The sequence below is a fragment of the Biomphalaria glabrata genome, chromosome 1 (genome assembly GCF_947242115.1).
Source record: "Biomphalaria glabrata chromosome 1, xgBioGlab47.1, whole genome shotgun sequence".
Classification (NCBI taxonomy): Eukaryota; Metazoa; Mollusca; class Gastropoda; family Planorbidae; genus Biomphalaria; species Biomphalaria glabrata.
In genome coordinates this window covers 72,231,154-72,245,321 of record NC_074711.1, presented here as the reverse complement: position 1 = coordinate 72,245,321, position 14,168 = coordinate 72,231,154, and the positions used below count along the sequence as shown (strand labels likewise).

The following is a 14,168-nucleotide window of genomic DNA, read 5'->3' as shown; positions in this document are numbered from 1 at the left end:
GTGAAATGAAATGGTTCTGATGCAAAGCTACTTGCATAAATAACTGCTGATGCTAATTTTAAGTTTGCTCATTTTCAGTGCATCATAATATCAAGAAAAATTTTGTGCACAGCAATTACTGTTCCAACATGTCATAAGACCGGTTTCAGTCGTTAATCTGTGCCCGTGGTTTAAATCCTCGCCAATTTTCAATGTTTCTGAATGACATTGGACACACATTTGATTGTGTTCCCTAGTACACAGAAGTCCTCTGGCTCTCATGACATAAAGTATGGAAGAGATTTTTGCACTACATGAGAAAATGGGTTCGGGATTTTGCGTTTGCAGTTGATCTCACTAGTCACCTGCAAGACTTGAATTTGAAACTTCAAGGTAGAGACAAAATTGTCACAACTGTGTGTAATCATGTGAAGTGCTTTCAAGCAAAATTACGACTCTGGATAAACCAAATATGAAGAGAAAATCTTGTTCACTTCTCAACGTGGCAGCAACTATAAAGATTAATTACGGCTGCAACATTTGGTAAATATGTCTCACACCTGGAATCGTTAGTTGAAGCTTGCAATGAACGTTTTCGTGACTTCGTTTTATATGAGCAAGAATTTTTATTGTTTTTATCTCCATTTTCATTTTATTCTGAAAATGCTGCTGGTAATGTGCAACTAGAGCTGAAAGAATAGCAGTCAGATTCTTTGTTGAAAGTATATAGAATTGGCTGTGCCAAAATTTTACAGTTATTTACCCTGAACGGTACGTTGAATTGCGGAAATTTGCATCCAGAATTCTAGCTATGTTTGCAAGCAATGATCTCTATGAGCAGTTCTTTTCCATAATAATTTACATAAAATTTTCTTCCTTGTTCTCATTTTTATGTTGGAGCGTTCAGATGACTAGACCAATATATGAGATGAACTGTGTACTGGTTTCCAAATCAAGGAGCTCTCCATATAGTTTTCTTTCTATATGTATGTCATATGAAACTCAATTAGTAAAACTAATTGATGATTTTTTAAATGGATTAAATAATAATGAGAAAATAGACACCATTTTATTTGGATTTTTTAATAAAATAAGGCATTTGACAAAGTTTTCCACCATAGCTTGCTAAATAAATTAAAATACTTTGACATCACTGCTTCATTACATCAGTTGATTCAGGTTTTCCTCTTGTGCACCCTCCATTGGCTTCCTGTGAAGGCGAGAATTGACTACAAGGTGGCCACACTTTGTCCTAAATTTATCTATTACAAAGAAATGCTCTTGTACCTAAGCGAACTGATCACTCCATATGTCCCTCAGAGAGCCCTGCGCTCAATGAACTCAACGCTTCTAGTGGTGCCACATTTCTCCCTCAAAAGCTACTGTCTGACGGCTTTTTTAGTGCACGGACCAAAGGTTTGGAACTCACTCCCTATTGATCTCAGACAGACAACAAGCTACACTACTTTCAATAACATTAAGAACTACCTGTTTAAAACTTTTTTATATTAGTTTGTCATTTTAGCTCTCTTGTTTGTGTTTGTAATGTTATCACAGCGCTTTGAGCCTACATTTTGTTTAACAGTGCTTTATAAATAATATTATTATTATTGGGAGAGAACAAACAGTAATAATAAATGGCCCCAAATCAACACAAATAATAGTTATCTCAGGTGTATCTCAAGAAACAATCTTAGGCCCACTACTGTTTCTAATTTACATAAATGACCTACCTATTTGTATTAGTTCAGAAACAAAAGTAAGATTATTTGCAGACGATTGCATAATATATAGAACAATATAAACAACACAAGATACTAAAAGTTGAAAATTTGTAAAGAATCAGAAGGGGAATAAAATGGGAGAATGTCTTGCACCCAAAAAATTGCCAGTTATTAAGAGTAAAAAAAAAAATAAAGCAAAAAAAAAAATTTCTTATTTTATTCATGGTAAACCAGTTAGAGACTAAAAACTTAAAATATCTAGCTGTGAATAAATGAAAAGTTATCTAAATTCTACCTTTTGAATGAATTTTTCTTTTTCATATTTTTTTTTTTTTGTGCCGACATTAAATTTTTATTTTTTTTTCCCTAGCTACACTGTCTTTTTTCAAAGCAGCTCCTGTAAAGGAAATGGGAAAAGTTCAGCCCAACGTGCAATCGAAGAAAAGAAGAAATTCTAATTCCCTTGAGTCACCAAGTGGTGGGACAAAAATCAACAAAGCGTTAGCTCCTATATTGGTCATAGAGTCCCCAAATTCAAAAGCATCTAAGAAAAGAAAAGTATCTCATATTTCAGATGAAGACAAAACTAATGAAGTAAGCTCCTCCTCAGAGGCTGACTCTGCATCTGGTAAACATACAAATGGAAGATGTTGTCTATTAGACAGGTTTGTCAGAGTATTGCCAGCTGATGTTCACCAAGAAATTTCATCAACAAATGAAGTTTTGGATGTATCAGTTGAATTTGAAACTGACCAGCCTGAGAAAACACTGGAACCTGAAGATGTTCCTGATAAACTTTTGGACACAGCAAAGGTGGGTGAAGATAAGATCATCATTATTGATGACAACTCATCAGATTCTTTTTCAAAACCAATAGCAGATGATACACACTCGAAAGTAACACCGTCTGACGTTGTTCCTGCTATGCCATTTTCAACACCTGCAATGTCAGACACTTGTCAAACTGAAAATGAAAAGCTTTTGTCAAAAACTTTCAGCTTGTCACAAATAAATTCTGAAGAAAATAAATTTACAGTGGACGCCAGTGATGTGAATAATTCCACTTTGGTAGATACAAGTGTGTGTTCTGAAAACAATGTTTCACAAGAAGCTGGGGCTTCAGTTCCTTCAGAAGAGAATTGCACTGACTTTGATGGGAACATCTCTCATTCATCAGATATTGCCAGTTCTACTCCATTAAAATCCATGGGTAAAAATTCCTCTGTAAAAGCAAAAAAGAGAACTCCTAAAACACCATCTTCTGAAAACTCATCGAAAAAAAGAAAGGTAACTTTCATTGTGTTATAATTTTGTGTGCAATTTTAAGCTTTGACAATTGACACATATTTTGATAGAATTCTTTATTTATATCTTATAAAGTCACTAGAAAAGGAGTCAGAAAAGAAAAAAAAGAAAGAGGAGCGAGAAAGGGAAAGAATGGAAAAGAAGAAAAAGATTGAAGAAGAAAAGGCAGAAAAGGAAAGATTAAAACAAGAAAAAAAGGTATGAAAAATCTTTATAGCCAAGGCATGAATCATTTAAAAACTCTATATAGTAAATGATATATGTATATTTATCTAGTTATTTATTACTGTTTTTTTTTTTTTTTTAATAGCTTATGAAAGAAGCAAAAGAAAAAGAAAAGCAGGAACATAAAGAAAAGTTAGAGAAAGAGAGAATGGAGAAAGAAAAGGCCAAAGAAGAAGAAAGAAAGAAAAAAGAGGAAGAAAAGATGAAGAAGGAAGAAGAGAAAAGGAAAAAGCAGTTAGCTGTTGAGTGTGTATCTTTTGTCATTTGTTGTCTGTGTCATAATTACAAACATATATTTTTACATATAATATTACATTGTATCCCACATCCTTTTACACATCGCTTCCTTTTTGACACATAATTCTTCCACACTAAATGTTACTGTTTGGCATTGGCACTACAATGTCAAGATTGATAATTTTAAAAAGATGTTTTAGTTTTTTACTGCTGTTTAAAAAGGATGGTCTGTGTTTTCTCCTGCCTTGATCTTACTTTGAATTTATTACAGGGCTAAACTGGAAGAAAAGCGCAGAAAGGAGGAGGAAAAAGTTAAGGAGGAGGAAGAGAAGGTAAACTGGAGGATTGATCATAGGCTCTAAAAATGTATAGATTTTAAACATTATAATTTTGTGTTGTTTTTTTTTTTTTTTTACAGTTCTGTAGAGCCACTTATAGAAACTAATGCATTTTTTATTAAGTATTTGCAACTGAATTTCTGTTACTTGCATTGTAGACACATTACATCTTATTGTCTCCTACAAACAGGAAGTACACTGTTCAAACTAAATTAAAATTCGGGGAGAGTTGTAAATGTATTTACTTTTCTTGGTGGTTACATAGGAATAGGATATGGTCATAGGAAATAGTTATCAGGGGGATACTTCAATAAAAAGAAATGCAGTAACTTAACAGTATAATTATATCTAAATTGTAATTTTGATATAAGCTTTTTGATAAAGGAAAAAATTTTTTTTTATATAAACCATATTAATCGCTGTGTGACTTGTTAAGAAAAGTATACTTTTTACAACTCTCTCTCTCTCTCTGGTAACAAGTTTTTACATGTTATCTCTCCCACACCCATTATCAGATCAAGTTAAAACTAAACAATTATTTATTGTACCTAACAAAACATGAATCAGTAGAAGAAAAAATTAACCGATTAGTCCATTAATTATTGTGAATTAATTATTTTGTTTGATGTCAATAAAGGGAAATAACTTCTACATTATTGAGATATATTTGTAAGTGCAGAGTTCTTTCCATTAGATAAGCTATTTTTTTTTATATATATTATATTTTTCTTTTTTATCCATTACAGTCTAGAAATTAAAATGACAGCTAAGTCACCCATTTGAAATGCATTCATTACTTTATTTGTGTAGACTCTAATTACATTAATGTTTGTATTTAATAGAAAAAAAAGGAAGAAAAAACAAAACAAGTATTCCAGAAGTTTTTCATCAAACCAAAAGATACACCAGTCAAGCAAACTGTGAGTATTGTATATTTTGGTTGTGCTCTTGTTTAAATAGGAAATGTAAATATACTTACAATAATAAAATCTTTATTATCCATAAGAAAATTGGTCTTACAATTTGTGCATTTAACAAAACAACAAAAGAAAACAAATTGTACATGCACAACAGAGTCCCTCAAATGTTACATATGAAATGTGTATAATGTTGAATTGTATTTAATTATTTAATTGCCAGGGGAACAAATGAGTTTTTATGTCTGTTTGTCTTTGTTATTAGTGTCTTGTATCTCTTTGTGATGATAAAATCTCAAAAACCTGACCTAGAGGTGTTTTTATATATATATATATTTTAAATCATCTTAACTTTCATTTGCTTCAAACAGTTGCCCAGGTTTTTTTGTTGTTTGTTGTTGTTTTTTTACCAATAGCCTTACTAGCAGCATTTATTTTTAATGCTCAGATTGCCATATCAGGCAGTGATATTAAACTTAAAATACTTCAGATGAGAGCATGATTAAACATGCCAAGGCCTTTTCGATAACACTAAAGGAGGACATTTTTCTTAGTAATTGTAATCAATTTGCCCTTGTTTGCTGATATAATTCATATTTGCAGTACAATGAAATTTAATTTATTGTCTAAGACTGTACCAAGGTTATTAAAAGTTTGCACTATTTCAATGTTCTCTCCAGCTACAGAAACAATATCATTTTCCTGCTTTTCCCTATCAATATCTTTTTTTTTAAATTACATTAAGTATTTAAAAATTATCATTACAGTATTTTTCAATATGTTTTACTTCTCTGAACTAATCATTTTCATCTTACCTCTCGAAAGCAGTGCAAGAAGAGTATCATCATCAATGAATGCTTATTCCTATATTTCAGCCCACTTCTGGTATGTTCATACCATTTCAAGTTAAAAAAGACATGCACCTAGCTCCTATTGTTAGAAGAGATGCACTCTCTGAAGATAAAAAGAATACATTGGATCTTATCTTAAGCAGTCCTCAGGTATAAGCTTTGTTTCAATGTTACAATGTATACATTATTTTAAGGGTTTAGATGATTGTGATGATTGATCACAACATAACCTGTAAAAACAAAGTTTTGATAAAATACAAAATAATGTCAACAAGAAAAAAAAGAAATGTGTAGATAATAATAAATCACTGTAGCTACATAGAATGATCCTTCAAAAATCTAGTACTTTGTAGTTCTTCCCTGAACTGATTAACTGTTTACTCGAGCAGGTTAAAAAAAAATGATACTGCACACTCAAATGGTGTACATTTTGGTAACTATTCATTTCATTATAAATACATGTATCTACAGAACTCTGAGAAGACATATCTTCAGCAACTGAAGAGTGGTGATACAAAGCCTCATAGAACAGGCAGAATACTTCGCCAGTATGTTAAATCAATTTTTTTTAAATTATTATTGTTTGTTTCAATGGGATACACATTTAAAAAAAAAATCTTTTGTCTACTTTAAACAAAATTTATGGGTGTTGGTATATATATCTATACTTCCTTTAAGTCTTTGATCTAGATTTAGACATAGCTCATTAAGTTTTATGTTGTATTAGCCTACTCTTAATATTCACTGGACCTTTTGTGGAAAGTATCTATAAGTTACACAATTACATTATGGAAGATAACACCGTAATAAAATATTTTGAAATAATGAACATTTTGCCATTATTGAAAATAAATTAATTAATAAAATAGATGATTTAGGGAAGAAACTCACTTTAAAGATTGTCAAAACAGTGTCGAGTTTTACTAAATCACTCTCTTTTGACTAATTCAACACTAAATACTTCATCAACCTGGATCCTAAGTCCTAACATTCATAAATTCATGAATATTAAATGTGTACAATATGGACTCGTATATGTTCTATTAATGGTAATATGGTGTGGTGCAATTTTGAACAAGAATTTTTTGATAAATATATTCTAGATTGGAAAGGTTTATTATAATTTTTTTTTCTTTTGTTTTATTATTGCAATGTAGTATTTTATAGTAGTAACCTACACATTAAATATGCAATTGTTACTTACAAAATTTTTCATGATTTTGTTAGGTTTTTGTATTTTTCGTTTCATGGTTTATCAAAATTGGGATATTGAATGTTAGTATTTACATTAAAGATGAGGGGGCATTCATGGTTTTTGTAATTTATCTTTGATGTAATGTGTCCCCATTTTGTTCATGCAATGCCACTCACTACCACGATCTGTAAATATTCTTTTATACTAGTAACCCTAAGCCTGTAGCAGATGTTGAAGTGATTCATGACTCAGAAATACTCAAAACAGTGACGCACCAAGTCAAGCTACTTCAGTTCCATACTGATTATAGGCCACCATACTATGGTACATGGAGAAAACAACCCAAAATTTCTCCCAGAAATCCTTGGAAAAAAGATGAGGTGAGCTGATTTGTGTAATTTAATGTAGATTAACCTGTTTGTGAATGCTTTTCATCTCTCATCGCCATTATGCAATCCTAATGTTATTTCTCCTTACAGTCTGTCTTTGATTATGAGGTTGATAGTGATGATGAATGGGAGGAAGAAGAACCTGGAGAAAGTTTATCCTGTTCAGATGTAAGTTACTCTCTGTATCATTGTTTACATTAATTTTAATGAACATCTAAAGCATGCTGCCCTCGTAGAGGTTAGCTCATATAATGACTCAAAATGCATGTTTTTTTTTAAATATATCTGGCTTATTCTCCATCTCCACACAGGGAGAGGAAGAAAAAGGTGAAGAGGTAGAAGAGGAGGAAGATGATGGTTGGATGGTTCCTCATGGATATTTATCTGAAGGTGAAGGTTGCAGTGAAGATGATGAGGTTTGTTGAAACTTAGTTACATTATTTTTTGTTTTATATCTTTTTTGACAGTTTTTTCATAGACTCTAAAGGCTAGATTTTCTGAGCAGATGTAAATTTGTTTACATTTCACTAAACAGTCAAAAAATAATTTAATTTACTGAAAAGCTAAAAAAAATAATATTTTTACAGTTTGAGTTCTTTGGTATACTTTTTTCTGTAAGCCTTTGTGTTTTACTGTTGTAGAAAGGTATCATTGTTATTATATTGCCAAGTAAGAATCAAATACACCAGAAAAAAAATCTACAATACCAATATGTGATAGTGATGTTCTCATCTTGTCAGATAACACCAGAGAAGCTCAAACGCCAGCAGTTAGCTAAGGCCAAAGCCTGGGAAGAAGAACAAAATCGTAAACTTCAGGTGGCTCCATTGATTACAGTTGGCTGTTTCTTTCAGCATTCTCCTAGTGTAACCATGAGTGGGGATGTTCGACTGCTCTATGAGTTTAGGGTAGGTGTTTAATGAAATCAAAATATTCTTATATTCATGTTTAAAACTACAATCTTAACTCTTGAAAACTAATTATTTTTCTCCTTCATTATTTTTTTTTTACACAATTTTTATCCCATATGTCTATCTAGAAATGTCATTGTTTTTTCTGTTAAAACATAGACTTGTTCTATACAATTTTGTTGGAAATAGAGTGTACTACAAGACAATTTATAATTCAGTGATATAAATAGTCACTGGAAAAAAAAATAGGTTGTAGAGATGGAAAAAAAATTGATCACTTTTAAAAATTGACTTACCCAAGAAAAAAAAGAATATCGAACAGTCCTTATTCATTTTTATTGTAAAAAAGTATAAAACTAAATCCAAATATCAGAAAAAAACATAACACTGTCAAACTTTTTCAATATTTAGACTTAAAGTGATCTTTTACTAGGACCTGGCTGGGGTGATGCTGCTTTCATTTAGTAGATCTAGGGGTGTCTAAATGTAGATCTATCACTATCAGACTCGCTTGAATCTAAAGGCTGAAAATTGCATTCAGAGCTTCCAGGACAACTTTCTCAAGTTACTTATGTCAGTGCTACACAGTGCTGCAAACACAATATCTAAAAAGATTAGATAAAAAGATCAGCAGTAAAACGGCGATAAGACCTAGAACCCAAGAACAAGAAGGCAAATAAACGAAAAAATCACTTATGCTAAACAATATTTAGAATAATAAAAACAGCTTAGATCCACAATTTTTCAGAATAAAACTTTTAAAATGTCCACTCTAGCATTCCCATAAACCATTCAAGTAATTAAAAATGTGGATTTGAAAAGAAAAATTGAGTAAATGGAGAAGTTGATTAAATGCTGGTAGTGTCATTGTGGTCTTCAAGTGTTAAGCTAAAGGCCTTTTTGATTTATTTAAATTTCCCCCCTTTTTAAGATTAAATTAGAATTTTTTGACTTTCTCATGAGTGATTGACTTGATCTAGTGCTGAAAACAATCCTTAGTTTTAACCTCAAGAAACATTATTTGTACTCATCTTGATTGAAGGAAGATGGTTCAGCTGAGAAACTCATTTGCTAACAGAAATGAATGCTGATGGACATTGTTGTTGTTGTTTTTTTTTAAATATCATTTTTCATCATTAAATGATCCATCCAAACAAATAGACACTTAAATAGTGACAGATTTGTTGATATTTCAATTTGGGGGTTTAACCTGCCCTTAATTAAGCTAAGTCTCTAATGTTAGACTTTTTTTTTTAAACTGATCAATGAACTGGAACATTCTTTTTTTGCAGGCTGTTGTGTTGGCAACATCTACCCCAATACCAACATGTCTTTATGGTAGCTCAGAACTTGAAAAGGAGGAACTAACACCACTTAAGAGTCCAGCAGCAACAACTCCTAAAGGTCCAAGGAAGAAGTCTGTACCAGATGAAGGTAAAAGGCCATCAGTTTGTTTTTATAGCTGTTTAATCTCAAGTTATTGGTACTTTTTTTTTTCTATCCAAAGACCTAATGACAACTACCACTATGTGTGTATCATTTTGTAAATAAATACTGTGATCCACTTTGATTCCCTTTAGTTCATTTGCTTGCCTAGGTTTACAAGCTCTTGTGTTGCCTTCCTAGATTTAAAACTGAATTGTTTGCCTAGATTTACAAACCTAGGACAATTAAGCTTAATGAAATGAATCAAGGTGGATGAGTATGGTTATTACAAAAGAAAATGATGACAACAAACACACAATAAAAATCATAGCTTTAGGGTTTGCCCAGCTGCACAGTTCTCTGTTGGTTGGAACAGTTCTCAAGTACTTCCTCAGTCACATGTCTGTATCTAACCTACATCTGCTGCTATCCTGACTGTGTTAGGAACAGGTGCTACACACTGCTGCTACACACTGCTGCAAACACAATTTTCCTATATCACAAAATCACCTACAAATTACACACCATTTGCTTCCTTGACCCAAAATTTACACCATTTGCTTCCTGGACTCTATACATAAGTCTCTTATTAACCGTGAGACTCTATACATTAGTCTATTATTAACCGTGATGATTTTATTTATACCAGATACCTTTACACTGTTATCTTTTTTGAACTTTGTCTTCTGTCTGTTTCACTCTTGGCTAGAAGTTGGTTAATTCTATGCTTCTTAATACCGGTACTTGGTTTCAGCTCTGTTGTGAATGTTGTACACTTAGTGATAATGATAGATGAGGGTTGCAACAATATAATATTGATGGGCTTGTAATGCAAAACTATTTTTTTATTTTTTAGATATTAATTTGAAATGCTGTGCTAAATTGTAACAATTGTTATACTCTTTTTTTTTGACACATTTGCTGCATTTATTCAATGCAGGTTTGTATTGTAAATTATCTCTGAAATTTAATTAAAAAATTTTTTTTTTACAGCCATGCCAGACCTGATCAGACTTGTACATGGAAATGTATCAGGAATCAAAAGATTAATTCGAGAGTTCAGAATATACTGGTTCAAACAGCTAAATCCAACATCCACAGTCACCTTATCTCCTGAGAAAGTGGATAAGTTGAATGTCACTTTAGGTGATATAAATGACAGTGTCAATATTAATGAAAGTTTAAATGAGGCAGTACCTTGTGAATCTGAAGAAAAACAAAAATCTGGTGGTGATGTAATTAATGATGATGGCATATCAAAGCGTCAGCTGGAATTAACTATAGCTTCTATTGCTGTTCGTGAAAAGCGTGATTGCTTCCCAAAAAACTGTTGGTATGTTCACGAGCATATTCTAAAACAGTATAACATGACAGACATTCATTTGCCCAATTCCTGGGTTTATCTGACAGCTCCACCCAAAATTAAGGGAACACCAAACTCCAAATCTCAGGGAACACCTAATAACAAATCACATGAAACCCCTAAGAGTAAAACAAAAGTGACACCAAAGCTAAAATCACACCGAACACCTAAGTCAAAAGTATTAGAAACACCAAAATCTGATACCAATGCAGAAGTTCTAAATGAATCAGATAAAACAGAGAAAGAAGTGGTGTTAAAACAGCCTCCTAAGGATCAGCGATCTATCAAAGACTTTGCTCTCTCTAAAGAAGAGTTGTCAAAAAAAATTTGTCAGCCAGCCAAATCAGAAATTTCGAAAGAAGAGATTAGCAAAGTGAATCAACCACAGCAGTCAACTCCCAAAGATCTAAAAAAAAATTCCAATCAAAGGTCAATAATGGAATTTGCCAAGAAGCCAAAATGTTCTGAAAAAATTGCTGAGTCTACGGATAGTAAGCTGAAAATGAAATGTGCTGTCCTACTTGATAATCATCTGAAGCTTAATATGTTAGCTACAGCTGCAGATACACAGCCTTCTACTGAAGGCAGCTCTAGTGTGGAGTCCATGGAGACAGAAGAATGTTTACCAGTACCAACATCAACAGTTAAACCTATCTCTTCAAAAGAAAGTGAAATGGCTACTGGTACTTCAAATGCAGTTGATCAAGAAAAAAGAGATTACATTTTAGTTGAATGAGGTGTTGTATAGGAGTAAAGATCCTGTATTTATTTATTTCATTTTTCTATGTGACTGTTTAATCTCATAAGTTTTCATTCGTAATCTGCCAAGGTTCTGAAATGGTTAAGATAAGGAAAACTTGATTAGACATTTGATATAAAGCACTATTAAACCAATACAATGCTTGAGATGTAAGCACTGTTAGACGTGTCAAGCAACTTAAGTATCCATATTATTTTATTAATTGGCTTTACTAAATTGTTTCTAAACATGAGAAATGAAGAATGGAAAAGTTAGTTGTATGTTAATGTTGGGGTACTAGAGAAGTGTTGATGAGACTAGTGTTGTTTATATTTTTGGAGGTTCAATGATAGAATTTGTTTTTGGTAGCTTATGAATGCTATTAAACACATTTAATTAAAAAATGTTAGTAAAATTATACAATAAAGGTTAGAAAGTGATAAAACTTTTAGATTTTTTTTTACCCAAAGCCTGTACCTCAAAAGAAAAGAAAATGTTTTTTTTTTAAATTTTGTTAAATAACATACAAAACATGTATACAATTGAAGTTGACCAAATGCAAAATTAAGGATGGTAACATGAGGAATGATTACATTGAAATGGCTATTTCAACTTTCTTTCTAAAATGACTTGCTAATACATATAGCCATAAGGCTGTTTTCTCCTTAACAAATTTATTTAAATAGAAAAAATGTTGAATGTCTGTGAATCCTTTTGCCTTAGTTATAAACAAATGTATTAATTAAACATGTATGAATCAATTAGTTCAGTTGTTTGAATGTGGTCAGAAATATGAGTCATGTCATAAATAAGAATATATATATGGTTGTATATAAACTTGTCAGTTGTGATGTTTTTGTTTCAATGTTGTATTCACTTTTGGTAATTACCAATCCAAAATTGTGTGTAATCATTAAAATGACATACAAGATTGTTTGATTTATTCATTGATGATTACTAGCACACGTTTCGTAACCACTTCTTTTATAGTCCATATTTGATAGTATGATTTGGATATTTAGAATATCACCTCTGCTAGTTAGAATATAAACTAATAGATGCTACACAAGGATTCAGTGGTGCAAACATTTTTCTTCACTTGTTCTCATATGATAACCTTTTGTTCAAAACTGGATGGGGCTTTTGATTCCACTATTATGTAACAATGATTAACCAAGAACTAGATATATATTTTTAACTTCCTAAGCTTTAGACCACTATATTTGTTTAGACAAGGAAAAAATTAAGTATTTGTTCCTGTTTAAAATAAGTTTTAGGGGATTAAATCTATCATTAAAAGAAAAGTATGACAAAAAATGTTTAAATGAACATTGATTTATTTATTATTTGTAGAAATTTGTCAAATGAATGCATAGTTTGTTAGACCTAATTTTATTGTAGCTATCCAACTAAAAGAAAGTTTTGGACTTTTATTTTTCCATACTTTGAAGTCTATTTCACTTACTGTTTGATGTATATCCATAACTTTTGCATTGGTTATAATTTTATTCATTAATATTTTAATTCTGTAGATACTGTAGAATGAAGACAAGATTGCCATTTTTGTGTACTATCTTGTTAAACAATTTACACTTTATACTGTTTGACATTGTGTGTCTGAAACTAATGTAAATAGCGTAGAATCATTTCGTAGTAATAAAGCAGATTAATCTAATAACATGAAAGTTTTTGTTGGAATTGAACAATCAAGAAATATTTATCTAAAGTGTAACTGAAAAATGTCTGCTTTTAGACTATTTTGTAATATGTGAAGTATTGTGAACTTGCTTATAGTCCCTTCAAGGGAATGTCTTCAACTCCATATGGGGATTGTGTGAGAGATAAAAGATTGTTGAATTAAGTTATTCAATATTGGAATTCTCTTTTCACATTTATTTTACTAAGAGCTGCTCTATACCAATTTGTGAATAATGCTCTACACATTTGTAAGCATTTATACATGAATACTTAATTTACTTTACCTGTACATAAAGAAGTATAGGACCTTAGTGATACATTTTTTACAGATTGACAAATCCTTTTACAAAGGTTATATCAACTCGCTGTCTGTCTGGTACAAATTTTGTGCATATTATTTCTCCCACTTCCCATTCTCGGAACAAGTTGAAACTTTGCACAATTATCTATATTGCCCTAACAAAACATGAATCATCAAAAAATCTGCCAATTATTTTATGTTAATTAATTTTGTTTTTTGTTATAGATTATATAGTCAAAATGTGATAAGCTATAGGCTTGAAAATTAGGTGATAATTGCAAGATAGATAATTAAATGTTAATGTAAAGATTATATATGTATATTAATAAAATCTAAAGAAAACTTAATGTAGAATTTTAATTAACATCATAACCACCATTTTCACATATTGGTTTCCTTATACAAATATACATTGACGTGTATATCAGTTGCCAAAAGATTCGAAAAATCAAATCAAACTGTAATAGTTTACTAAAAAGTAGAATTTTTAAAATTGTTCTCAATTATTCATAGTCGATGACAATTACAATACATGAATCTATAAAAAAAAATTTATTAAAATCAATTAGTG

At 31.2% G+C, this 14,168-nt stretch overlaps 1 protein-coding gene across 1 annotated transcript in view; it reads left to right on the top strand.

Moving 5' to 3' along the window:
- Nucleotides 1-13,276, top strand: part of LOC106071919 (chromatin assembly factor 1 subunit A-like) — a 19,441-nt gene extending 6,165 nt beyond the window's left edge. The window contains exons 2-14 of the mRNA XM_056012829.1: nt 2,074-2,990; nt 3,084-3,206; nt 3,319-3,479; nt 3,742-3,802; nt 4,651-4,728; nt 5,601-5,726; nt 6,048-6,124; nt 6,980-7,151; nt 7,251-7,328; nt 7,472-7,576; nt 7,901-8,068; nt 9,364-9,505; nt 10,490-13,276. Coding sequence (XP_055868804.1) covers nt 2,074-2,990; nt 3,084-3,206; nt 3,319-3,479; nt 3,742-3,802; nt 4,651-4,728; nt 5,601-5,726; nt 6,048-6,124; nt 6,980-7,151; nt 7,251-7,328; nt 7,472-7,576; nt 7,901-8,068; nt 9,364-9,505; nt 10,490-11,595 — 3,314 coding nt within the window. The 3' untranslated portion in view covers nt 11,596-13,276. The remainder of the gene's footprint in view (nt 1-2,073; nt 2,991-3,083; nt 3,207-3,318; nt 3,480-3,741; nt 3,803-4,650; nt 4,729-5,600; nt 5,727-6,047; nt 6,125-6,979; nt 7,152-7,250; nt 7,329-7,471; nt 7,577-7,900; nt 8,069-9,363; nt 9,506-10,489) is intronic.
- The last annotated feature ends 892 nt before the right edge of the window (nt 13,277-14,168 follow it).